The 26,498-nt window shown below is 36.3% G+C and overlaps 2 protein-coding genes across 2 annotated transcripts; one reads left to right on the top strand and one right to left on the bottom strand.

Annotated features, from left to right (window-relative positions):
- Positions 1 to 14,125: 14,125 nt before the first annotated feature.
- sys1 (SYS1 golgi trafficking protein) lies at positions 14,126 to 19,389 on the bottom strand. Its single transcript, XM_038303621.1, has 4 exons — positions 19,176 to 19,389; positions 15,888 to 16,099; positions 15,733 to 15,800; positions 14,126 to 14,750 (listed from the first exon to the last, which is right to left on the bottom strand). Exons 2-4 carry the CDS (start codon positions 16,047 to 16,049, stop codon positions 14,510 to 14,512), a joined length of 471 nt encoding a protein of 156 aa, XP_038159549.1. The 5' UTR covers positions 16,050 to 16,099; positions 19,176 to 19,389; the 3' UTR covers positions 14,126 to 14,509.
- A 23-nt stretch (positions 19,390 to 19,412) lies between these two features.
- LOC119795547 lies at positions 19,413 to 23,778 on the top strand. The gene is made up of 2 exons (XM_038303609.1): positions 19,413 to 20,219; positions 23,130 to 23,778. Exons 1-2 carry the CDS (start codon positions 19,519 to 19,521, stop codon positions 23,629 to 23,631), a joined length of 1,203 nt encoding a protein of 400 aa, XP_038159537.1. The 5' UTR covers positions 19,413 to 19,518; the 3' UTR covers positions 23,632 to 23,778.
- Positions 23,779 to 26,498: the final 2,720 nt, after the last annotated feature.

Raw genomic sequence — 26,498 nt, forward strand, 5'->3', positions numbered from 1 at the left:
CAAGGAGCTCCGAGCCAGCTCCCATGTCAGAAAATGAAGAGAGCACATCCAGCCAGTCACATTCAGAGAAACAGGACTAATAATATTAGATAAAGTTGCCTTTTATAAATCTGGTGTGTCATGATTTTAAATACAATAGTGAGTTCTGTTATTAAAATAGAACATTTTAAATAAAAATATAATTATTAGTTGATGAAATGGATACAGTATTTGAAAACTTTGTAAACTAATCATTTTTGTTTTAGTGTGTTGGTGGGACAAGTTAGACACTCATCAAATGCAGTAAATTAATGTGGATATGACGTTGAATGTGGATATGAAGTTTTATACCTTAAGAAAAATAAACATGATATTTTAAACATGATATTTATGCACATTAAACTACAATCGGCTATAAAACAGGTTTAACCCTGAAAAATAAAGCTTTTTAAGCCAAACAGCATTAATAAAATAGACTTTAGTTAAATTAAGCAGCAGTTGCTCCATTCCAGACAACGGCTTGGTCGACTGTGTTTATATTACAGGATATCAAAGGGGGTGGCAGACTAATGGTTAGAGCATTGCGCTCAGGTCCTGTACATTCTGAGATCAAGTCCCACTCTTTCCCACTGACTGTCACTCTGGGTCCCTGAGCAAGACCTTTAACTCCACACTGCTGTCTGGGTGCCTCACAATGGCAGCCCAAAGCTCCCCAAGGGGATGGGTTAAATGCAGAGAGTTCATTTTGTTGCTCTGTACTGGTTGCATTGTAATAACAATAAAGTTGAATTCTATTCTATTCTATTAAAAATGCTAAATAGGTCCAGTTGAGATGTATTGCAGAACAACCAGTTGTAAGTCAGTGTTGCTTAGAGTTTAGACGATGCTTTGTTAGATGAGAGTCACTTTGTTTGTTGTAACTGATGTGGCGCTAAAACGATACTTATCCAGTAGTAAGAAGGCCAAGAGTGTCCCCCAGGCTCAGACCGGTAATCTGTGATACTGGGAATTTGGCTGGTAGGCCTGTCCAAATTTCAGCGTGCAAGGCTTGGTCCTCCTTAAATCATAGCGGCCCCAACACTTACTCTACGGCCAAAGCTCCTACCTGTAACGGTAAATAACTCAAGGAGCTCAAGAGGTAATCCGATGTTAACTATCTAAATGATGCAGGCAGTATATATAGCCCTTCCTCTTCATGCACATCCTAGTGACGGTTGGCATATTTTCTATTTCTTCAAACTGTAAAATCCTTGCAACAAACTAAATTATAATAAAACTAAAATGTATTCTTTAAACCAAATTATGATGTTCCTCATGTATTTGGCGAATTTATGTTTGAATATGTTGCAGGGCTTGATGGGGTTTGGAATCTAAAGGCTAATGTTTCCCATCTTACGTGCATTGTTGCCAGGTTGGGATGTTTCCCAATCTGGCAGTTAAGGATGGCCGTCTCTGGGTAAAAAATGTTTTTCTTTAGATTTATGGCCTAAGAGATCAATAGACTTTGGTTCAAATTGGGAGAGATTTCGTACATCCAGGCGGTTTATGAACATTTCCTGGGCTTACAGTGACATCTTTTAACCCTGCTAATTAGGTTGTAGACCTAGTATGTGTGAGTGGGTGTCTGGCTGACTTCGTGCAAGTGTGGATGCTACGCAGCAGCAGTCACTGTGGCGTCCGTGTTAATAACCAACAGCAGGAAAACCGCATTATAGAAGTCTTTATGATGGTTGTTGCGTGATGCTTGAAGATAGATAATAAATAATCAACAATGTGTATTCGTATTGTGTTTCACATTTGAGACGCACGCGTTTGACTGTAGGGGGGTCCATAAGTGGGCCGGTGTAGATGGAAAAATGCCAGGGCCGAAAATCGTTCCCAGTCCGAGGCTGGTTTCCCCCATACAATGATATGAGCACCAGTAGCCTAAACAGTTTATAAAAGGCAGGAACGATAAGTTAAAACCAACAGCAGGATGTCAGTGTGAACAAACCTTATTATTTATCATTTACCGAAAAACAGCTGGAGAATTTGGTTAACTAGAAAAAACAGAAGTTAATAGGCAATCAGGGATAGAGTGGGTCAAATGCTACGATAGCTTATTTTTTTGTAAAGAAAAAGTGATGTAAAGCGACAATCATACGGTAGTTGTGTAAAAGGACATGCCTCTTTTTTTATTTGGCCTTCTGCCTTAAGTCACAGCTTTCATTATTATTATCACCTGTTGATGTGTGTGTAAAATCAAAGCTGCAGGTTAAACATAGAAAGATCTGCTTGAATATTGTTCATCTGCAGTGAATATGGTTTATAATAGTTAAAATATAAGTATAAAATAAGAGTGGGACATTTGGAAGGGAAATTAATTATTTATGATTCATGTGCATGGGTGGTTCTAGGCAAGGGCCAACAGGGGCCAGAGCCCCTGTATAATATGCACTGAAACAGACATAGTAATGGATTTTTTTCCCTATATACATATATATATATATATATATATATATATATATATATATATATATATATATATATATATATATATATATATATATATATATATATATATATATATATATATATATATATATATATATATATATATATATATATATATATATATATACATATATATATATATATATATGTTTATATAGTTCCCTGGTTGCCCCACGATGGTTTCCCAAGGGGAAGGGTTAAATGCAGAGGTAAATTTCTCCAATGTGAGATCAATAAATTTTAAAATGAATTATTGTCAAGCCATATATAATCTGTAATAGATTTTTCCGACATTTTGCAGGCAGATCACTAACTAATCCCAACATTGTATAGAGCCCTTTTCATTTGTAACACAGCTGATGGTGCTGCTTCACTTGCCACGTCCATTACCAAAGAGTCAACCATTGAGGTTAAATTCACTGACAAACATGAGTAACACCATGCAGCCCTGAAACAAATTCACCTTTTTAAACCAGAAGTAGATTATTTTATTTACTTTTGATTTACTCGGTATGGAATTTTAAATTTCAGATACACTGCAAAAAAATTTTTAATCTAAATAAGTAATTTTTTCTTAAAATAAGTGCTTTTTTTCATTGAATTGAGGAGGAAAGTAAGACACTTCTTCAACGGAACCAGACAATTTACATTTAAAATAAGAAAAAACAATTACATTGTCTTATTTCAACTGCATATTATATAATTATCTTATTTTAAGAGAAAAAATACTAATTCTATTGGTATTTCATCGTATTTACCTGCTCAAATTAAGGTTAAATACACTTAATTTAAGAACTGTTTACTTATTTCTGGATCGCTTTTGCAGTGTAAAGTGAATTTAACATTTAAACCAGACTTACTCATTTTCAATTTTAACAACATACAAATGAATTGAGCTAAATTAAGTTGATTTTTTTTTTTTTCATTGCAGAGTGGCGCTTTGGTTTCATGCCTCACTAAATATGTCACATGATAAAATATTTTCCTGTTCCTTCTGAGCCTCTCTAGTAATTTTGGTTTAGGGAGGTTTTTTTTCTTTTCCAGAATCCATTTGGTTTAATTACTTTGTCCACTATCAGCAAAAATAGACCAAAACCACCTTTGGATTTCTGACTGTTTGGTCACAATCAGATAACGTTATGAAACCCATCTGGTTTCATCCAAAGTTCTGCATTTTACCTCTACAAGAATAAAAAAAATCCTATCTATAACACAATTTCTAGCATGTTTTTAGCCTTAATACGTCCCACATCCCCCATATGGGAGCCTTAGCTGCGCCTAGTTTATTCAATATTTTCTGAACAGCAAAGCCTGTGCTGCCTCATGGCAATCAGAGACACTCCAGGAAGTCACCAAATAGTTCAAATCATAGCTAAGAAATGTCTGAATAGTTTTTACACCAAAGTCCATAACCTAGTTCTGCACTTTGCAGCAACATATTTAACATTTTCAAAATCATCTGGTAAAAATAAAACATCTGCAATACTCCATAAATAGTGAGGGCAGAATCTTTTTTATTTTTTACTGCAGAGTGAAGGAAGGAACTGTGACCTGTTTAGCATGTGTTTGCTCAAGTTTTACCTAAATGGTGTCAGACTTTTTTTGTATATCTATATATATATATACACATATTTCCTCTAAAGCCAACATTCCTAGCAGGTGTTTGCAGATGTTTGATTCTGAGATTTAATTCCTCTCGCATGATATTTTATAGAGATCGACCGATAGAGGTTTTTAAAAGCCAATCAGTCTAACCCAACACCAATATCTGCGGTATCTTATTCAGGCCGATATCACTGATCACGACACAATGATCAAAAATGTTACACAACTTTGAATTTAAACAAATCAAACAATAGATAACAAATGGATGCATGCACCTTACATGAAACAAACCCATGGCTGCTGAATGCACTAATTAATCATCCAACGCATGCATGCATTGACCAATGCCGGTATCTCTAATATGTATCGGTCTATCTCTATTATTTAGCTCATGAAACGTTGATTCTAGCTTGAACATGTTAGGTGGTCCATGCATGAGGATTAACAAGCATCCTTTGTTATGCAGATTAATAATCTCCACACAGCCCTCACCTCTCATTATCCCAGGAGCATGTTCGTTAGCTGTTTCTACTGATTTCATATTTTAAAAGAGTAGTATCATGTCAATCCTTTTTGTGCCTGGTGGTAACAGTCATCTCCTTTAAGCATGAGCAATATCTATGGAGAGGACCCTGCTCCATCATGTGTGTTTGATGAAAGCATGAATATGTTTGTTGATCATTCAAACTCTAAAAGTAGGATGACTTTTAATAACTGTTTAATCATAGGACGAATTCCTGAATGTAAAAAAATAAGTTCAGTGTTTGTTTGTTTTTGTTTTTTTTTACACAAACATTTCCAAGACTCTGTAAAGCAATATATGGGAGAATAATGCTACTGGAACAATAAAGCACAGATATTAAAAACAAGACTTGGTGTGTGCATTATTCTTTAGATTGCCGGGGTGCAGATTGTTACAGCGAGGTTTGCTATAAATTGTAACTCCCGTACGGCACAGTCTGCGTAATGAGGAACACAAATAGCTTTTGTTTTCACTTGTTAGTGCTCGCCCATCTGCTGCTTTCCACCTGGATACTTCCTGCTGAGGCATAAGTGGCTGAAAATGACAGATCACGGCCTGCGGTGGGAAAACCTCCAAGGAAGTAAAGACGTTTTCATGATGTGCATCTCATTAGAGGAGCTGTCTCAGTGTGAAACATTATTAGATTTCAAACTTCTTTCCAATCTTCTGCTGCTGATATAACAGCATCTTTTAAAGCGTTCGTGATATTTACAGGGATTTACTGATAGAAATGTTATACATTATACATAAGTATGTTATTTCCAGAGATGGCAAAAGTACTCACTTTCCGTACTTGAGTAAAAGTACAGATACTTGTGTTAAAAAATACTCTGGTAAAAGTGGAAGTACTGATTAAACTTCTTTACTCAAGTAAAAGTAACAAAGTACAGGCTTGTAAATTTACTTAAAGTATAAAAGTAAAAGTAGAAACCACTTTTTTCATGCCGTTGCCTACATTTTAAATGGATGTCTGCCAATCGGACTAGATCTCCGTTGTGTTCATTTTCAATCATCTCGTCGTCCATACTACTATGCTAACGCCACCGCCACCAAGCTGCAATGATTTGCCGCCAATGAATACCGCCGAATCTGTCGATTCATCTTGTAGTGGTGCGTCAAATGCAACGTAGATTCCCATCCAGTTAGATTGAATTTGGTATTGATGACGTGAAAAATAATAACGGTAACTCCATTGAAATGATTCAAAACTAAAGTAATGAGCCAGTTTTTTAAAATGTAAGGAGTAGAAAGTACAAATATTTGTGTAAAAATGTAAGGAGTAGAAGTAAAAAGTCGCCATAAAAATAAGTAGTAAAGTAAAGTAAAAATATCAGAAAAATCTACTTGAGTACAGTAACGAAGTATTTGTACTTCGTTACTTCCCATCTCTGGTTATTTCTTATCATCTATGAACTTAAAGTCTCAATCTCTCTGTTTGTGTTGTCTTAGAAATTGCTATTTATAATTAAATAGGAGCTGGTTGTGAATTTATGGAGGCAGACAGCTTTGCGCTACGGCAGCTGAGCTGGAAAATTCATGACTATAGAGTTCACCGTATGCTCAGATGTGAGTGTGGCAAGTTAGGCCTTTATACCATCCCAACAAGCTATCCATCCATCAATTTTCCCTCACGCTCATCCCAAGCAGGGTCACAAGGGGTGCTGGTGCCTATCTCTATGGGCGAGAGGCAGGGTCCACCCTGGACAGGTCGCCAGTCCATCGCAGGGCAACAAAGAGACACACAGGACAAACAACCATTCATGCACACACTCACACCCAAGGAGAATTTAGACAAGTCAATTAACCTAACAGTCATGTTTTTGGACAGAGGGAGGAAGACGGAGTACCCGGAGAGAACCCACGCATGCTCAGGGAGAAAATGCAAACTTGATGCAGAAAGATCCCGTTGCAGAAATCAAACCTGGAACCTTCTTACTGCAAGGCAGCAGTGCTACCCACTGCACCACTGAGCAACCTACACAAACTAATAAAACACTATTTATAAAACGATTTATGTGAACTAGACTAACATCAGCCACGACTGGCAAGCAGACTGTTATTATAAAGAGAACGGGACGAATCACCCGGACAACAGAGGGAGGGTGAGACGCCGTTCCTGATTTCAGGCAGTCAGCAGCTGAGAGAAGTCCAGAACCGGTACGAGGCTGCTACCCATGCCGCCCTCTGGAGTTGAGGGACTACAGCAGTAGAAGCAGCAGCTTGCCGGTGCTAGTTTAGGAAAAGAGGGAAGGGGCACGGCTGTAGATTAGAAAAAACACTGGGCAAAGAGAGGGCTGAAGGTGGGGGAGAGGTTATGGAAGGCTGGCTATAGAGATTGAAAGCAGAGGATCAAAGTAGGATGCCCGTAGATCGGATAAGTCCATCGGTTGGACAGAGGGCTTAAGGCTACACTGGAAAAAGGATCTAGAAATAACCAAAAATGTCTTAAATTAAGTGTATTTACCCTTAATTTGAGTAGGCTAATAAGATAGTTTGCCATTGGAATGAGTATTTTACTCTTAAAACAAGATATTTAGATAATATCCACTTGAAATAAGACAATGCAGGTTAGTTTTCTTATTTTAAGTATAAATTGTTTTTTTCCGTTGGCAAAATGTCTCTATTAGACTTGGACAGATTTATTTGTCATTTTGTTTACACACGTGTAAAACAAAAAGAAATTTCCTTTGGAACAGCTTTGTGGACAATTTTATCTTTTTTTTTAAGTGCAGCCTTGAAAATAGTAAAGAAAAATAAATAAATATATATATATAAACAGTAATATAAACATCTGACTGTAAATTTACAGTTCTAACATTTTCATTTTTTACTAATTTTCTTTTATTACCTCCTCAATCCAAGAACAAGTGTACTTATTTGAAGAAAAAATGACTAATCTAGATTAAGATTTTTTCCAGTGTAGGGAGGGTAGCTGCAGGAGGATGGAGGTTCATCTGGGAAAAGCCCGCCAGGGAGACAGAGCAGGAAGAGGCAGGCCAAGGCTACCCTCTATGGGCCAACTGCTGAAGGTGGAAGGAGGACCAGCTGTTGAGGGAGCGAAGACAGCAGCTAGGTAGCTTCTGTGGTGGAAGTAGGACATGAAACAGTCCTTCAAGGGCTAAATTAAAACAGATTTGTTTAAGAGCCACCTGAAAACATCTCAAGAGCATTACAGAGAAAACTACACACTGTAGCTTTGGTGGAGATAGCAAGAAGTTTAACTTTAACCAGACAGTAGATTGAAGAAGACATTTTGTACAGTAACAGCCATTTAAATTAGCCCTTAAACGCCAGCCAAATGGCAGCCCACTCCCCTCCGACTTCCAGCCACTGGCCTTCTCCTGAGTGTGCAATTTTTTTTTTTACTCTGACTCCACCTTTCACTGAATTACAGGGTCTGACCAGGAGATAACGCATCTCTTTAGATCTAAATGTCCACAAATCATGACAGAAAGAATATTTTAGTACTAAGTTTGATGTTTAGAAAGGAATTGTAGGAGTCTAGCCAAGGACCCATCAAGGAAAGTGGGGAAATTTTGAACGGCTACTACTGTAGATGGAAATTTGAGGGGGAAATGCAACCTAGAAATTATATTTTAAAAACATTTTAATCAGGAAAGTTTTTCCTGATTAAACCAACCCTTATGTGAAAATAGGATCACACCCTAAAAATAACTGGTGGTGGGTGTCGCCTTTAGCAGTTACCGCCATGGAGAATATGTGAGAAAAGATAATTGTCTGCCGTTACTGAACACGATCTTCCAACTCAAAGCTTTTTAAATAAATAAATAAATAAAACATCTGAATAAATATTGCAGATTTGGGACTTGGAAACCTGCCTCACAGCATTGTTTAACCTCAGACAAAACACTTTATGGCAGACGTTTGTTGAAAAAAATAAATAAAAATCCTCTTATATACAAAATAAAATGTACAGCCTGTATAGAAAATATGACATTAACATAAAAAATGCTCTGGTCATTTACAGTGTAAAACCTTTTTTCTACCTCACCACTACCACCAACTTTCAGTGGTTAGAAATAAACACTATACACTGCCTTTGACAGACACTCAATGCTTCATAGCATAAGTAGATTACTGTAACTTATGCTTAAAAATAGGCACATCACATTGCATTTTCAGTATAAAGTCAATAAAATCTACACATGTAATATAACACATTATACAAATGCAACAAAAACAATGTGTTAATGGAGCACAATAATACAGATGTGCCAAAAGTGCTAAATTGATAATGTACATGCAAAATACATGTTTTGATAACATTGTGGGTGGCTCAGTAGCACTGCTGCCTTGCAGCAAGAAGGGTCCGGGTTTGATTCCCAGCCTGGGGTCTTTCAGCATGGAGTTTGCATGTTCTCCCTGAGTGTCCGTGTGTTCTCTCTGGGTACTCCAGCTTCCTCCCACAGTCCAAAAACATGACTGTTAGGTTAACTGGCTTCTCTAAATTCTCCATAATTGTGAGTTTTTGCATCAATGGTTGCTTGTCCTGCTTGTCTCTGTTTTGCCCTGTGATAAACTGGCGACCTGTCCGGGGTGTACCAGCACCCCTCGTGACCCCGCTTGGGATAAGTGTGACGGAAAATGGATGGATGGATGATTATACTGTTGTGCTAATTACATATAATATATAATTTCAAGGTTTCACATCAAGACTGAATTACAAGTACATGTCTGTTAATGCTATAGTATTTTCAATTCAATCCAATTCAATTCAATTCAGTTTATTTCTATAGCGCCAAATTCACAACACATGTCATCTCAAGGCACTTTACAGTTCAACCAGATCATCCAGTCAAATTGATACAAAGTTTTCTATCTAAGGAAAACCAGTTGATTGCATTGACTCATTGACTCAAATACAATCCCTCACACTAAGCATGCTTGTAGCGACAGTAGAGAGGAAAAACTCCCTTTTAACAGGAAGAAACCTCCAGCAGAACCAGGCTCAGTGTGAGCGGCCATCTGCCGAGGCCGACTGGGGTTCAAGGAGACAGAAGCAGAGATACAAAAAGCAGCTGAAAAGGCGGCCCCGTCCAGGAAACACAGCCAGGCAGACGAGCTCCAAGGCAGCTCCCATGCCAGAGGACGAAGAGAGCACATCCAGTTAGTCACGGTCAGAGAAACAGGACCACACTGGAAAACAGGCAGATCTCCAACATCTATAAACAAGGGTGTTGATGGAAGCAGCACAGCTGATGTTTCTTTCCAGGATGACGTCACAGCCAAACAGGAACAGACGAGGCAAAGCTACTCTGAGGAAAAGCAGAGAGAGCAGAAGGTTAGAGAGATTGAACTAACAGATTCTGCAGAATAGGAGAACAGAGAGAGAATGAAGCAGAATGATGAGATAGGGGTCCCTATGTCCTCCAGAGGTCTAAGCCTATAGCAGCATAACTATAGAGATAGCTCAGGATAACCTGAGCCACCCTAACTATAAGCTTTATCATAAAGGAAAGTTTTAAGCCTAGCCTTAAAAGTAGACAGGGTGTCTGCCTCACAGACTAAAACTGGTAGTTGGTTCCACAGGAGAGGAGCCTGATAACTAAAAGATCTGCCTCCCATTCTACTTTTAGAAATTCTAGGAACCACTAGTAAACCTGCAGATTGAGAGCGAAGTGCTCTGTTAGGAACATAAGGAACAATCAGATCTCTGATAGAAGATGGAACTTGGCCATTTAAGGCTTTATATGTGAGAAGGAGGATTTAAGGGGATCTGATCATCTGGTCAGGCTGTTTAAAACAAGTATGGATGCTCAGATCTCACTGGAAAAACGATCTAGAAATAAGTAAAAAAATTAACTAAATTAAGTGTATTTACTCTTAATTTCAGTAGGTAAATGAGATAGTTTGCCAATGGCATGAGTATTTTTACTCTTAAAATAAGATAACTAGATAATATGCACTTGAAATAAGACAATGCAACTGTGTTTTTCTTATTTTAAGTGTAAACTGTCTTGTTCCATTGGCAAGATGTCTCTTGTACCTCCTCAATCCAAGAACAAATGCACTTATTTTAAGTAAAAATTACTTCTCTAGATTTCTGCACATAAAATAAAACCAAACAGCCTCTAACCGGCAGTTTCTTATTCATTAATCATATTGATCAAATGAGACACAACACTTTTCTTTGACTGAACCCCTCTGCAAAAAAGGCGCCTCATCCAAGCAACGAGAGCATCTGAGTCTTCCATAAGACCTAAAAAGTGAAAGCAGATCATTTAGAGTTTTGGAGGCACCAGGGAGGCGCTGCTCCAGAAAAAAACCCGTCTACTTTTTCTTCCCATCGTATTCCCTGCTGCACGGCTCAGATGATGACTGACAAACTGTCCCTAAATGCAGAGCCAGGCTGCTCTGCATAATGCATAAATACATGCAGACACAAGGCCAAAACAATTATAGCTGTGAAAAATGCAGCAAGCTGAACAAGAGTGCTGTAATATGTCTGAATTTAAAACTTTAATCTAGAGCCCTGATTTCATTTCCTCCAACAAAAATCAAGACATACAGCAGCTCTAAAACATCTGCACACCATTTTAAAAAGCCTGACGTATAAAAGTGTGCTTTTTAACTAAGACTGGAAAACCAACAGCATGAAGACGTAAATTGGTGGTTCAGTTTTAGCATTCAGTCATATCGGTTTTGCCTCTGTGTGTGGCATTCTTCATGTTTATACAAAAAAACAAAACAAACATCTGATATACATAGGTATAGGTATGTCAGGGATGAAAAGTGTGAGAAAATAAGATATGGTCCACTTAGACTGGACTGGGATATCTGAGCCACTGCACATCACTGAAACTGGGTGGAGGCAGTGTCATCGTCTGGGGATACTTTTCCAGAAAAAAAACTGGAGTTTTGTTTATGTTTGTTACAATTATATTTGGTTTAGATCCCAAATCTGTCAGAAAGATGAAGCCTTACAGTGAGTCCAAACATACTAGAGGAAAAACGATACAGCAGATATCATTGGTCAAGTTTTTTCTTGTTCTGAAATTAGCCTATACATGCATGTGTATGGAGTTAATTTTGTTACATTATTGTTAAGGTCATAAAACTTGTTTCATAAATGGAAATTTAAAAGAAAATGCAAACCATATGTGAGAAGTTTAAAAACTTCTTTATCAAAAAGGTTTTGAGAGTAACTTTGCTCTATTCTCAGAACCTATTTTATTTTTTCTAAAATCTCAGTGGTTTTATATTTCATTCACATTTTATTTTTTTATTTTTAAGGTTACAGTTTATAAATTACATTATTTTCTAATTTCATTTCACAGGTTACATTCTCTTCCTTATGGGGCGGGCTTTCCTCTAGAGTGAAGAGCAAAGATGCATTCCTATTGGTCTGCATAAAAGTTAGAAACATTCTCATTGGTCAAGAGTGAGCGTTTGCTCTAAGTGAACAGAATGTGATCTGTATATGCAATTCATGTAACTCATTTGGAAAAAAATATAATCTGTAAAAAAAAACCTACATTTGAAAATATACCATTTGAAAAAATAAAATTTAGAAAAGCAAAGCTATTCTAAATTCCTTTTAGTTTAAAACTTTTCAAAGTTTCAGTTCTGGATTCCTTTTTTTGTTTGTTTTAAATTATTATTTCCAAAAACTTTTTTTTTTTTTTTTTTTTCCGGCTTGCAATAATAGTGGAAAAAAAATCCTACCTTACATGGATTCACTAATACAATAGTGAAGGGCAATCGTTGCTGTTCCCTCCATTTGCTATCCATTATTAACATTTTGTTAAGACTTTGTAACATTTAATATCACTGTATAATTTTTATTATGTCCACATGGGAGGAAAAAAACCCCTAAAACATGCTTTTAAATAATTGACAAAACTGTTTGATCAAAATAAAAATGATAAAAAAAACAAAACACCAATTTAGCCGTAATCCAGAAAACGCTGTAAGTCCCAAGGAAGAAGGCTGGAAACGAGTTATCCTTGTTATCTCATCTTTTTTTCTTATTTTTTTGCCTAAAGAATGAGCAAATATTACCAGAGGAAGAAATTGAGGCCTAAAATAAACCCAGAGAAAAAAACCAAACACTCAGTCGGGTTATTGGAGCGTTTACAGGTCATTATTTTCTAGCTGAATTGTGCAGGATTTAAGAAAGGGTACATTTATCTTGGTTTTAAATAATTAAGGTTGTAAATCCTGGCTTAAAAAGGGGTGTGGCTGGAAACATCATATTCCACAGGATGACATGTGGCTCAGTTTGTCCTAATACATTCTCAAAGCAGGATCTCAGGTGTGATTCTCTTCTCTGAGCAAATTACTGCATAGCCCCTGTCCTGCTAAAATCCCTGGGATTTAAACACAAAGGATTTGTATCACCTGTGTCACAGGACTCCTGGGTTAACTGAAAGCCCAGAGACTATCAGCCTGAGAGAAGCTGCACTGAACAAAGTCGTATTATTATGAGAATAAAGTCATAAAATTACGAGAATAAAGTCGTACAACTATGAGAAAAAAGTTGTAACATTATGGGAATGAAAATGAAAAGTTGTAATATTATGAGAATTAAGTCATCATATAACAACCCATTTCAGAAAGAAAGCGTTGAGCTCCGACCAGCAGATGACGGCCGACCAGCTCCACCAATCAGCAGCCTGAGTCCACTTTGACATCCTGCCCAGTTTGATGCTGGTGCTAAAAGATTTCCTTATTGGTCAAACCAGAGCCAAAGTATAACTTCACATGATGCTCGATATTCCTCATTTTAGGGAAGAAACTGCTTCTTTTAAGAGTTGTCATAAAATACAACTTGTTTCTCCTTATTTTAGGAGTTTATTCTCGTAATTTATGACTATTCTCGTTACTTTATTCTCCAAATAGAAGAGAAAAAAAATTTCTAGCCTGGCGCTAATACTCCATCGTAAAAGTAAACCCCAAAGCTAGTAAACATGGGCGGTTCTAGACATGATCTAAAGGGGCCAGTGCCCCAGTAAATCATGTCCTGGCCCCTGTACTGAAGACAAAATGCTAAAAGATATTCTAATGATGATGCTCTGGAACAGACTTAATTTCTTATAGGTCCTTTGGATCTATTTTGTTTTTTCCCTTTACAAATTCTGTCTGACCAATTATTTAAAAACAATAAGGCGATAAGATTCAGTGGTATTGACATAGGATCCCAGTTTTCATGAACTAAATGTTTTTCTGAAAACAAATTTTGGAAAATACTATAATTTTTACAACTGAATTTATCAGATTCAGATTTTATAGGAAACTGTAATATTTAGATTAGATCACAAATATGTAAAATTCCTAAATTATAAATGTATATTGAGCTAACAAGAAATAGAATTTTAATTTAACCTAGATGAACAGAAATTTCCCTTCATGCAGCTCTCTTAATATATTTGAATCCCTTGCTCTTTTTTTTTTATTACATGCTTTTCTGGGCCCCCATGAAAAAACGCTGCCCCCCTGGTACATTTGGTCTAGAACCGCAACTGCCAGTACAGCTACTAATAAATAAAATCCCCTTAAAAAAGCTTGTTGTTTTTTTTTTTATTCCACTATTTTGTTGCGCCTAAAACTTGCAGAATGAGGATGATGATGATGCGGGCACAGTTTGTATAAATTGCACACATTATCATCATGTGACAATAAAAGATATTAAGATGAGTAAACATACAAACTATAACTCCCAGCTGTAGCGAAATACGCTTTTAAAAACAATAAAAGACACATTTTTAATAAGCTACAGAGAAAATACTGTCCAACATTAAACAAGCAGCTATGAATAAATATCAGGTGGGCTGGAGGACCACTTTATGACAGGATTCATAACATTTCAGTCTGTCCGTTTATGAAGGTTTACTCTTCGCATTGAGTTCCTCGTGTCTCAAAAAAACTAAATAAAACAGGAGAAAGAGTTCACAGGTTGGATTTAGGTCCAGTATTGACTGGAATCGCCCTGAGCTCAGTCCGCATGCACAGGTACTCCCCGATGACGGCCATCAGCGCGATGCAGGCCACGTTGACCAGCCACCAGGAGAGAGCCGAGGGGAGGTGGGAGTTATAGATCCAGCAGCCAATCATGTGGAAGAAGTGAACGGTGACGGTGAAGTCCAGGCACTGCTTCCCTCGACGAATGAAGAACCACAACCCGAGAGCGCTGCCGGAACAGAAGGATGCTGGCATTAGCTTGTAGCTCAGATGACATGTCCCTCAAAGAGACTGTAGGCTATATGAAATAAAAAAAAAAAAAAACTAAAAACAACTAAATTCTACCAGGTTTAAAGCCTGGTAGAATTTTAAAAAGCTGCAGAATGATTATATGTTGAACACAAAGGAGACTCTTCAACCATTCATGTTAAAAACAGAGACTGACAGTGACAGAAACATAGGCAGGTAGAGAGAGGATAGAGGATGGAGGCTCAGTGTTTTAGAGGAAAGGTTACATCTAGAGGCGATCGTCAGCAGCTGATTTTCATGAAAAAATGTGTGCTCTTTTGTTACCAATCATTGATGACCTGTACCTCCAATGCTACGTTCACACTGCAAGCAGCAGGAACAACAAAAACGCGTGTTCTGCTTCATTTTTGATGCTTGTACAAGTTTAGTTCTGACGCGCGGCTGAAGCATCTTTGCTGCTCTGGCTGCGCGGTTAAAAATTGGGTCCGATGCACGTTGGGCGGAGCTATCCTATCCTTTCTTTGCCTGGAACAATGGCAGCTATATTTACTGTGATAAGTGGGTAAAAAGTGAGAAAGTCCACCTGAAAATTTTAAAGCCCCATTTGAAAGGCGTGTGGATGAAACACCATGTGCTTGTTTTTTGGTCATTTCTACAAATAGATAAACATGAGCAGGTGTCAGTTCCGCCCTGTACCGGGGTAAAGGATCTGAGGTGACCTCAGAAAGAATAAACCTTGAGAAAGAATCTGGTTTGTTATGGGAAGAAGCTATGTCTGGTCTACAAACACCATCCCGCAGAAAATTGTGTGGCCTTGAGAGAGAAACAGACTGAGTGAAAACTTTTATAGTGAGTAAATAGGATAAATTAATATATAATAGAAGAGAAATAAAAATTTTCCGACAACACCTCCTAATGTCTCTGTCCCTTTAAATGTGCTAAAGAATACAGCTAATTCTCACCAGGTAAGAGAGTTCAAGATGAAGGCCATCATTGACAGCCTGCCCTGCATCGTCGCAAAACCAAGGACCTGTGGAAAAAGAGCAAACATAAAAAGAATGCAGGTTCAAGAGCGGAGAGAGAAATGATGGAACAGATGAAGGATTCCCCAACTCACTTCATAGCTGAAGATCTGATCAAGTGACCGGCCATTCTGCACAAGGCTGTCCACTCCAGCCAACCACAGGCCAAGGAAACTGTAGTAGATGCACTGCATCAGTACGATCTGACATATAATGAGGACGGGGTCCCAGATGTAGCTCCGGAAGTTGCTGGCCATGTTTCTCTGTATGTTAGCAAAGCATCAACAGCTGGCCCATCAAGTATCACCTGAAACCCACATGAAATCCAATATTTAACATCAAAATTTTTCTTTATTTTTAAATGTAGTTCAGCGATTCTGCTACGCAGGTTAACACTGAACCTCTGCAGTGATCCTCCTACAGCACAGACATCAAGGCAAGTTTATCTATTAAGCATATCAGCAGGCTGTACATGACACTAAAGCAGCATAAAGGCAACACAAATAATTAAAGAGAATATATTAAAATCATTAAAATAACATGATTACATTAAAAAAGATAAAATTGATAAAAAAAATTAAATAAAATGGAAAGTTGGGAGTGAAAACATAACTAACAATGTTTAGATAAACCAGTCAAAGGCCTTTAATTTTGATAGTAAACCTGTTTTGATTTAAAGTAGTTTAGGCTTTCAGCACTTTTACAGTTTTCTGGGATTTTATTCCAGATAAGTGGAGCATAAGAAATAAAAGCTGCTTCTCCGTGTTTGGTTTTGGGTGTTAGTTGTAGAATAGATCTGGTAGAGCTGAGAAGTCTGCCCATTTATCCATGACAACAAGTCTGTGTTGTATTTTGGAGCTAAACCATTCACTGATTCACAGTGTTCTGAATTCTGTTCTGTGAGATACGAGGAACCAGAGGAAGGACTTCAGAACTAGGCTGATGTGCTCTATTTTCTTAGTTTTAGTGAGGACGCAAGCAGCAGCATTCTAGATCAGCTGCAGCTTTCTGATCCACTTTGTAGCCCGAGCATTAAAAACAACCCTACGGTGATCAATTCTACTAAAGATACATTTGTTTTTTCCACGGCCCTGGCGAGACACTGTCCTTTAATCCTGGAGATGCACTTTAGGTGACAGAGGACCGACTTTGCTAATGTTTTTTTGTTGCATTCATTTATTGATTTCCATTTACCAGAATTGGGTGGCGCCTCGATCCACCACTAAAATGGTGGTATCTGTATCGGTGAGTACCAACAAATACCGATACCATTTTGAGAGCCAAAGTTTATTCAACTATTGTCACCCATTCCAGGTAGGCAATAAAAAAGTTCTACTGGATTCACTTTGTTTTAGTCTTTTTCCTGCTTCACAAAGGTAGGCAGCAGCTTGACAAAGCCATGATGGTAATTATTTTACATCTAAGTAGGATGCAGTTCTGTATATATATATATACACACAAACATCAATTTCAAACAAATTGTATCGTATCAGCCGATACTGCACAGCCAGGTATTGGTGGCCAAAAAATGGCATCGGTGCAACAGTAGTTAGAAGTAGAGGTTTAGCATGCAGAAAGCAGAGGTGGAAGATGTGGAGTCAGCAGATCAACTCTATGTAGGGTGGCCAGATGTCCGGCTTTAGGGCGGACAGTCCGGATTTTCATTGCACTGTCCGGCGTCCGGCGCTGCACCCAGCCGGACGTGTATTTGTCCTCCTTTACCCCCAGATTCCACATACTCCGTCAGCGCTCCACCCCGCTCACGTACGGAGTACTTGTCTGTCATGTAAATCAATGAGAGCTGTTCCACATCCTCCGCTCGTCACCGCCCACGTACGTCTTCTCCGTCCTTCACCGTCAAAATACGGAGCTGAGCTATTTTTTGCTCCCCTCCGGTCCGTCCAGATCAAGACCCGCTATTGCAATCGCACCAAACAGAAAAAAGAATGTAGAGAAGACCCGGTTTGTCAAATTAAATTATAGTAAAAACAGATCGGTATCTAGAAATTAGAGCATAGTTTGTATATATTCCCAAAAACTATGAGCAATTAATTAAATAATTGGATGCAGACTATTGGTGCTTCAACAGACCAGGAAGAAGTTGTGAGATTCTAGAGTGAATCTCACAACTTTAAAAGAAAATTCTTATTGCAGGAATGGATGAAGAGATGATGAGTTTGGAAGCAGAGAATAAACAGAGTTCATACAAACTATGTATGATCCTAGTTATCCCTGTTACAAAAATTCACAACAGAAAGAAAATATTTGGGCAGAAACTGAACATCTGCTGGATGATGATGGGGATTTTTTTAATATGTCAGATTAAATTAAGCGTTCACAGGTTTTATACAGGAATGAGGAACTCTAATTTAATGCTCTTTTAATGCTATTAGAAATAATTTTAATGCCATCAACAAGTATCATGTACACAAGTTATTAGTTTATATGAAATAAGGAGCTGTAAGCACAGTTCCATGACTCAAGTTTATATATATATATATATATATATATATATATATATATATATATATATATATATATATATATATATATATAGATATGGATAGATAGAGAACATGGTGAAATCATCTTTACTCTCGACACGCTGCAGCCATGTCATGAATTCCTCTTTTCCATCCACTTTTTGCAGTTTGCATCGTCCTATTCTCTAGCTCTTTCTCGAGCTTCTTTTCCAAATAACTGCTTTATGATCAATTGCAGCAGTTCTGCGCAAATTAATCGTGTTAAAAAATTGTCACTTTTTAAACACCACAATGTATTAAATAAATACAAATGCTGGGAACCAATTCTTTTTTACATTTCTTTAATATTTTGTTCTATTCAGCTACACAAGCATCCTCTTTAAACTACTAAGAATTGTACTATAAATGTGACTTTACCCGATTCTTATGTACACCTTAGTAATTTATTGATATGCCGCACAATGTCCTCCTTTTTGGTGCTATAGAAATGGCCACCCTAACTCTATGCTAGGAGAGTCCAATCTGCACAATTCAATTCTGTTGGATTATCACTACCTTCACATTTTTTTAAATCATAAAAAGTGTACATTCGTGCCTCTGTTACCTTAATAAGCAGTCTATTCAAAGTGTTTAAGGAGCCTTTTGAAATGAGATTTTAGCTCAACATGAAATGAATTAAGATTATGTCGACATACCAGAAGTTATTAGCTCACCATTGATACATGAACACAGAGATAATCTCTTTAGACAGCAGTAAACCTCAGAAACAACTGTTCTGATGTGAATGCAAGCAAACAAGTGTGTTCATATCCAGCTCAGATCCACTAGCATTAAAGGCGACCAGTACTAGCATGTTCCCAGAGTTTGACCGTTTGAATAGTGAGAGGAAAAAACACCGACCTGAAAACTGGACCCGGAGGCTGAACGTCAGCCTCTCCGCTGCTCGCTGGGTTTAAATCTTTCCAGGGATGAGGTGGATGTATCGACGACTGAACTAAACCCGAATTCACAACAACGGACGTCACAACAGCACACCCGGAAACTAAAGCAAACTTCATCTCCTTCAGGGCTTCATTGGAAGCAGGTGAACAACGCTGTGGTACTTTATCGCCACCTGCTGGTAAAACTGTGGAAAGGACGGTCTCGCGAGCGGTTGAGCACGTGTGGTGAACGTTTGTGTTGGACGCGGAAAAATTCAAAACATCACTTGTGAGAAGGCGGATTGGCATAAACTGGTATGTGAATGGTTCGGATGGAAATGGAGATAGGAAATGAGGAAGACGAGGATTTTGAAGGGTGGACGCCTGCGGGAAGAGGGAGAGGGAGAGGTCGTGGAAGAAATAAAACTGATGAAGGAAGGGGAAAAGGTGACAGTCAAGGTAATAAACGGGAGTTGGAAGGAAGTAGCTCAGAAGAAGAAAGGGTGGTTAGGAGGAAAGTTGTGAGGGAGGAATTTAAAGTAATATTAAAACTTAAAAATGAGGAAGAAAAGGATAAAATCAGTCCCATTGTGGTATCAAGAGAAATAAAAAAGAAAATTGGAGATGTTGAAATGGTAAAGATTTTGAGAGACGGAAACCTATTGGTGATATGTAAAGATATAGAACAAAAGAATAAGGCTTTAAATGTGGAGAGTATCTGCAAAAGAACTGTTCTGGAGAAAAAAATCATGGGAGAAAATAAAAAAATTAGAGGAGTGATTTATGGGATCCCTCTTGATGAAGATCTTGATAAAATCAAGAGAAGTGTTGTGGGTGCAAAGGTGAACAACTTGAAAAGATTATCAAAAACAGTGAATGGAGAAAGAGTAGGAAGCTTGTCAATCCTTATTGAATTTGAAGATGAAGAGCTGCCAAAAAACATCAAAATAGGATACCTCAATTTTCAGGTCAGACCATATGTACCTCCACCACTTCGGTGTTTCAAATGCCAAAGATATGGACAGTAGCTTTTTACATTCAAGATCATTTACCTGTGAAAATGTGTACTGACATGATGAAATATAATATTGAAATATTATGGTTACAAGTTTATTTTCCTCACAGAAAGCCTATACTAGTAGGCTGCTGTTACAGACCTCCAAGTTCTAACAATGAATATCTTGACACAATCTGTGAAATGTTAGCTAATATGAATGTGGGTCTGGATGTCTATTTACTTGGAGATTTTAACATTGACTGGTTTGCTCATAACTGTCCACTGAAGAATAAGATACAAATTGGAGCTAATGCAGGTGGATTTGATCAAATTATGAATAAGCCAACAAGAATATGTGTAAAACAAGATGGTACTAAAACAGCTACATGTATTGATCACATTTTTACAAACTCTCCAGAAACAGTTAACAAGATATCATCGGTCCCTATTGGAAGCAGTGACCATAATCTGATTATAGTAGAAAAAAACAATAAGGTAGATAGGCAAGGACCTACAATAATTTTTAAGAGATCATATGCATCTTTCAATCCTTATTCTTTTGTTGACAATGTGAGAGAAATATGTTGGTCTAAAGTGTTGACTGAAAGAAATCCTGAGCTTGCACTGTCAAAGTTTGATGATTTATTTCTACCTGTGATTGAGAAACATGCACCTTTGAGAAGGTTTACCGTCAGAACATCGAAAACACCCTGGCTGGACAAAGAAATGAAAGAAGCTATGAAAATGAGAGACCAAATGAAAAAAACTGCAATTATAACTGGGAATAAGGAAGACTGGTGCCTCTATAGTAAAGCAAGAAACGCTGTGACCAAGCTAAATAAAAAGAAAAAAAAGAATTATTATGAAGATAGAGTAAAGAAGGCGGGGAATGATTGCAAAAAAATGTGGAATGGAACGCATCCATTATTTCTTGAGACAAATGATGGCTTCATAACTGGACCTAGAGAAATTGCTAATTATTTAAATAATTATTTCATTAGTAAAATAGCAAAACTAAGAGAAAATATGCCTAACCTAAGTAATGAAATATCTCACTTATTAATAAGAAATGAAATAATGAAAGGGAAAAGGTCCAAGTTTAAATTAGAAATGGTTAACTTGCAGAGGGTAAAGGATTGCCTGAAAAAGTGCAAAGATAAACCACCGGGTGTTGATGAACTGGATGTCAGACTTCTCAAATTGGTTGCTGATGAAATCGCTCCTGTAATTACTCACATTATTAATTTAAGTTTTATGTCTTCAGTGTGTCCACAAGCCTGGAAAACAGCCAAAATAATCCCATTACAGAAAAATAAGAAACTGCCCTTTTCCAGCTCAAATAGTCGTCCGATAAGTCTACTGCCTGTGTTAGGAAAAATAACAGAGACCATAGTATATGAACAAATTAATAATTATCTGTCGATTAATAACATAATTTGTCACTCTCAACATGCTTATAGAAAGGCTCATTCTACAGCAACAGCACTAATTAGTATGTCTGATGACTGGCTTAGGAGTATTGAAATGAAAGATATGGTGGGAGTTGTGTTTCTAGATTTTTCAGCTGCTTTTGATTTAATTGACCACCATCTGCTATTAGAAAAACTTTCCTGCTATGGTTTTGAACAATCTGCACTTACTTGGTTTTACAGTTATTTAACTAACCGGTCACAAACGGTATATTTTAATGGTGCATTTTCTGAAAAACAAACTGTAACATGTGGTGTACCTCAAGGGAGCTGCCTGGGTCCTTTATTATTTTCAATATTTACAAATGACTTACCATACATACTCAAAAGAACTAAAATAATTATGTATGCAGATGATTCCACTATATATACATCAGCAAGAACAAATAATGAATTAGAAATTATTATGAATAACGAACTAGTGGGAGTGGATAAATGGGTGAAAGCAAATAAGCTGGTATTGAATACAGCAAAAACTAACAGCATGATTGTGAGGTCAAATTACAACGTAAACAGTAATCATATATTGAATATTAATATCAATAACGTCTCGATAAGGAATGTGCATGAGTCCAAGCTTCTGGGAGTGACGGTGGATAACACGTTATTATGGAGAAAACATATTAATAACATGATTGCAAAGATGGGTAGAGGAATCACAGTCATAAGAAGACATGCAACCTTTATGTCCCCAAATATTCTTAAAATGATAATCCAATCATTGATATTTTCTCAACTGGATTACTGCCCAGTCGTTTGGTCAAATGCCCCTGGAGAGATGCTAAATAAACTACAACATGTACAAAATAGAGCTGCCCGAATAATATTGAAGTGTGATTTAAGGACAAATATCATAACAATGCATAAAAAATTAAACTGGTTGTTGGTTAAAGACAGACTTTCATACTCATTGACTGTTATGATTAGAAACATATCTGTATTAAAAACACCTTATATGTTATTTACAAACCTTACTTTTAGTTCAGAGAATCACGAATACAGGACTAGGCATGCGACTGAAGGAAACTTTAGTTTGCCTAAAGTAAAGTCAAATGCCTTAAAAAGAACTGTTATGTATAGAGGTATGAAAGCATGGAATTTACTGCCGAATTACATTAAACTGATAACTGATTTAAGGAAATTTAAAAAATCATTGAAAGAACATTTATTAAATATAGAGGTAAAACATGATTAGGACAGTCTTCTTCACTTGCTGTGCTTTGTAGTTTGTTTTGATTAGTTTGGATTGTTTCTGTTTATGTATATGGGTATATATGTATATGTATATATGTATCTGTATATGTGTGTATGTATATGTATAGATTATGGGAGATGTTGTTTTAATGTCCGCATAATTTTATTTCATTTGTAATTTTTTTTATTTCATGTTTTGTTGTTGGACCCCAGGAAGAATAGCTGTAGCTTGCTACAGCTAATGGGGATCCTAAATAAACTAAACTAAACTAAACATAGCAGCAGTCTGCAAAGGGAGGCAAAGATGCCCAAAATGTGGAGAAGATCACAAATTAGAAGAGTGTAAAGAAGAACAAGAAAAATGTTGTAACTGTGGAGGGAACCATAGAGTCACGTTTGGAGGATGCGAAGTAAGGAAAAGTGCAAAAGAAATCGTACAGATTAAAACAACTAAAAACATAAGCTATGCAGAAGCAGTTAAGAATGTGAAGGAACAGGAAACAAGAGAGATTAAACAAACAGTGAGACAAACTACACAACAAAGCAAAGTACAGACAGAAGAAAAAGCCACAATTCCAGTGGAAAAACTAATATTATTCATAGCTTATGTTGTCAACTGCACTGACCAAGCCAAACACAAAACTGAGAAGATTAAAATAATAGTGAGAGGAGCTGAAAAGTTTTTGGGATTTAAAGAGGGATCATGGGAGAACATAAATAAAAAGTTGGAGGAAGATGGGAGACCAGGACCTTCGGGTGAAAACGGTTCATGTTAATACTACAATGGAATGCTAGAAGTTTAATCGCTAATGGACAGGAACTTAAAGGTTATATTGAGGAGCTGGAAGAACAACCGGAAATTGTTTGTGTTCAGGAAACATGGTTAAAAACAACATTAGAATTTGTGATCAAAGGATATGATAGTGTAAGAAGAGATCGAGCAGAGGGAAGTGGAGGAGGATGTGCATTATTTATCAAAAAAGGAATACAATATCAGATATTGGGGAAAGGGAAAGAACTAGAATATGTAGTAATTGAGATATGGGAAAAAGAAGGTAAATTAAAAATAATAAATTATTATAATCCATGTAAAACATTATCGATTGAAATAATGGAGGAGTTAAATGAATATTTGGAAGGGAAGGTAATTTGGTGTGGAGATTTTAATGCAAATAGTACAGTGTGGGGTAAATGTAATGATAAAAACAGACAAGTTATAGAAGAAATAATGGAAATGAAAAATCTAGTATGTATTAATGATGGAAAGGGAACAAGAATCAATATAAGAACGGGGATGGAATCAGTTATTGATTTAACAATTGTCTCAAATGTTTTAGCTGGTATTTGTGATTGGTTTATTGATAAAAAATCTACAATAGGTAGCGATCATTACCCCATAATAGTAAGAGTAGGGCTAAATTTAAATAATAGGAATATTAAAATTGGGAAAAAGTATAATTTTAATAAGGCTGACTGGACTAAATTTAGATATTTGAGTCAAATAAACTTAGAAAAAGTAGACATGAGTATGGATATAAATGATTTAAATTTAATAATTGGTAAAATAATAATGGAAGCAGCAGATAATTCTATAAAGAAATCAGGGAGTAAAAATGATAAGAAAATGGTTCCATGGTGGACAAATGAGTGTAAAGAAGCAATAAAGTTAAGAAATAAAGCATTTAAGACACTCAAACATAATCCAATTTATAAAAATTTAATTGATTATAAAAGAAAACAAGCAATAGTAAGGAGAACTATAAAGTATGCAAAAAGAGAATATTGGAAAAAATTCTGTAATATGATAGGGAAAGAAACAAAAATTGAAAAAATTTGGAAGGTAATCAAAATAATGAATGGTATTAAAAGAGAGTTTGACTATCCTGTTCTAAAAATAGATGATACAAACATAATAAGAGATGAAGATAAAGTTGAAATATTGGCAAGAACATTTAGTAAAATTCATAGTTCAAATAATATTAGTGAAAATGGAAGAAAAGGTAGAGAAAATACAAAAATTAAATATAAAGATTTTATACAGAGCGTTGAAGAAACAAATAATTTGTTAAATGTTGAGTTTACAAAAACGGAATTGAACAATGCACTTAAAAAGACAAAAAAACACAGCACCAGGTAAAGACCAAATCTGGTATAGAATGATAGGGCAACTTAGTGAAAAATCTAAAGATATAATATTACAACTATATAATAAAATTTGGGAGGAGGGAAAATTACCGTTGAACTGGAAGGAATCAATTATAATACCAATAGCCAAACCAGGGAAAGATCATTCAAACCCAGAAAACTACAGACCAATAGCCTTAACATCTAATTTATGTAAAATAATGGAAAAAAATGATTAATAATAGACTAGTATATTATCTAAATAGTAAAGGATATATATCAAAATATCAAAGTGGTTTTCGAATAGGGAGGAGCACTAATGATCCAACGCTCTGTTTAGAGCACGAAATTAGAAGAGCACGAGTAAATAAAGAAAGTGTAGTGGCTGTATTCTTTGATATAGAAAAGGCATATGACATGATGTGGGTGGATGGATTATTAATTAAATTATACAAGATTGGTATTAAAGGGAGAATATTTAAATGGATTATAGACTTTTTAACAGGTAGGAAAATACAAGTTAGAATAGGAGAATCTACCTCAGGAAAATATAAAGTAGAAAATGGAACTCCACAGGGGAGTATTATAAGTCCACTATTGTTCTCAATTATGATAAACGATGTATTTAAAGATATTGAAAAAGACATGGGGTGTTCACTGTTTGCAGATGATGGACCTGTTTGGAAACGAGGGAAAAATGTTGATTTTATTGTTAAAAAATTACAAAAGGTTATTATTGAAATAGAGAAATGGGCGTTGCAATGGGGATTTAAATTCTCAGTTGATAAAACGAAAGTAATGTTATTTACTCAGAAAAAAATAAACAAGGAAATAAAATTAAAATTATATAAACAAGAGTTAGAGCAGGTAAAGTGTATAAAATTTTTAGGATTATGGGTTGATGAAAAATTAAAATGGCATATACATATACAAAAAGTTGTTGATAAATGTAAGAAAATCTTGAATATTTTGAGATGTTTGGCTGGCAGTGACTGGGGAGCAGATAGGAAATCACTAAAACAGATTTACACAAGTATGATTAGATCCAACATAGACTTTGGTTGTTTAGTTTACGGTTCAGCAGCTAAAACATATCTAACCAAATTAGACATTATCCAACATCAGGCACTAAGATTATGTACTGGAGCATTTAAAACCACACCAACAGCAGCATTAGAAATAGAAATGGGAGAAATGCCATTAGATTTAAGAAGAACAAAATTAGAAATCAATTACTGGTTAAATTTACAAGGAAATAAAGGGGATCACCCAACTTTGGACATTTTAAATCCATGCTGGGAAAAAGAAAAGAAAGAAATGAGGAGTTTTGGATGGACAATTGAAAATAAAATAAAAAAATTTAAAATGAATAGTTTAGAAATGAGTCAAACAACACCAATATCAATTATACCTCCCTGGATTCTACCAGAAGCAACAGTAGATATGTCACTAATGGAAAAGAAACAAGATAAATCGTACACGGTAGATATCAATTTAGTACAGTTACATTTAGACAGTT

Source organism: Cyprinodon tularosa, unplaced genomic scaffold (assembly GCF_016077235.1).
Source record: "Cyprinodon tularosa strain WSP-4 unplaced genomic scaffold, ASM1607723v1 ctg1138, whole genome shotgun sequence".
Classification (NCBI taxonomy): domain Eukaryota; kingdom Metazoa; phylum Chordata; class Actinopteri; order Cyprinodontiformes; family Cyprinodontidae; genus Cyprinodon; species Cyprinodon tularosa.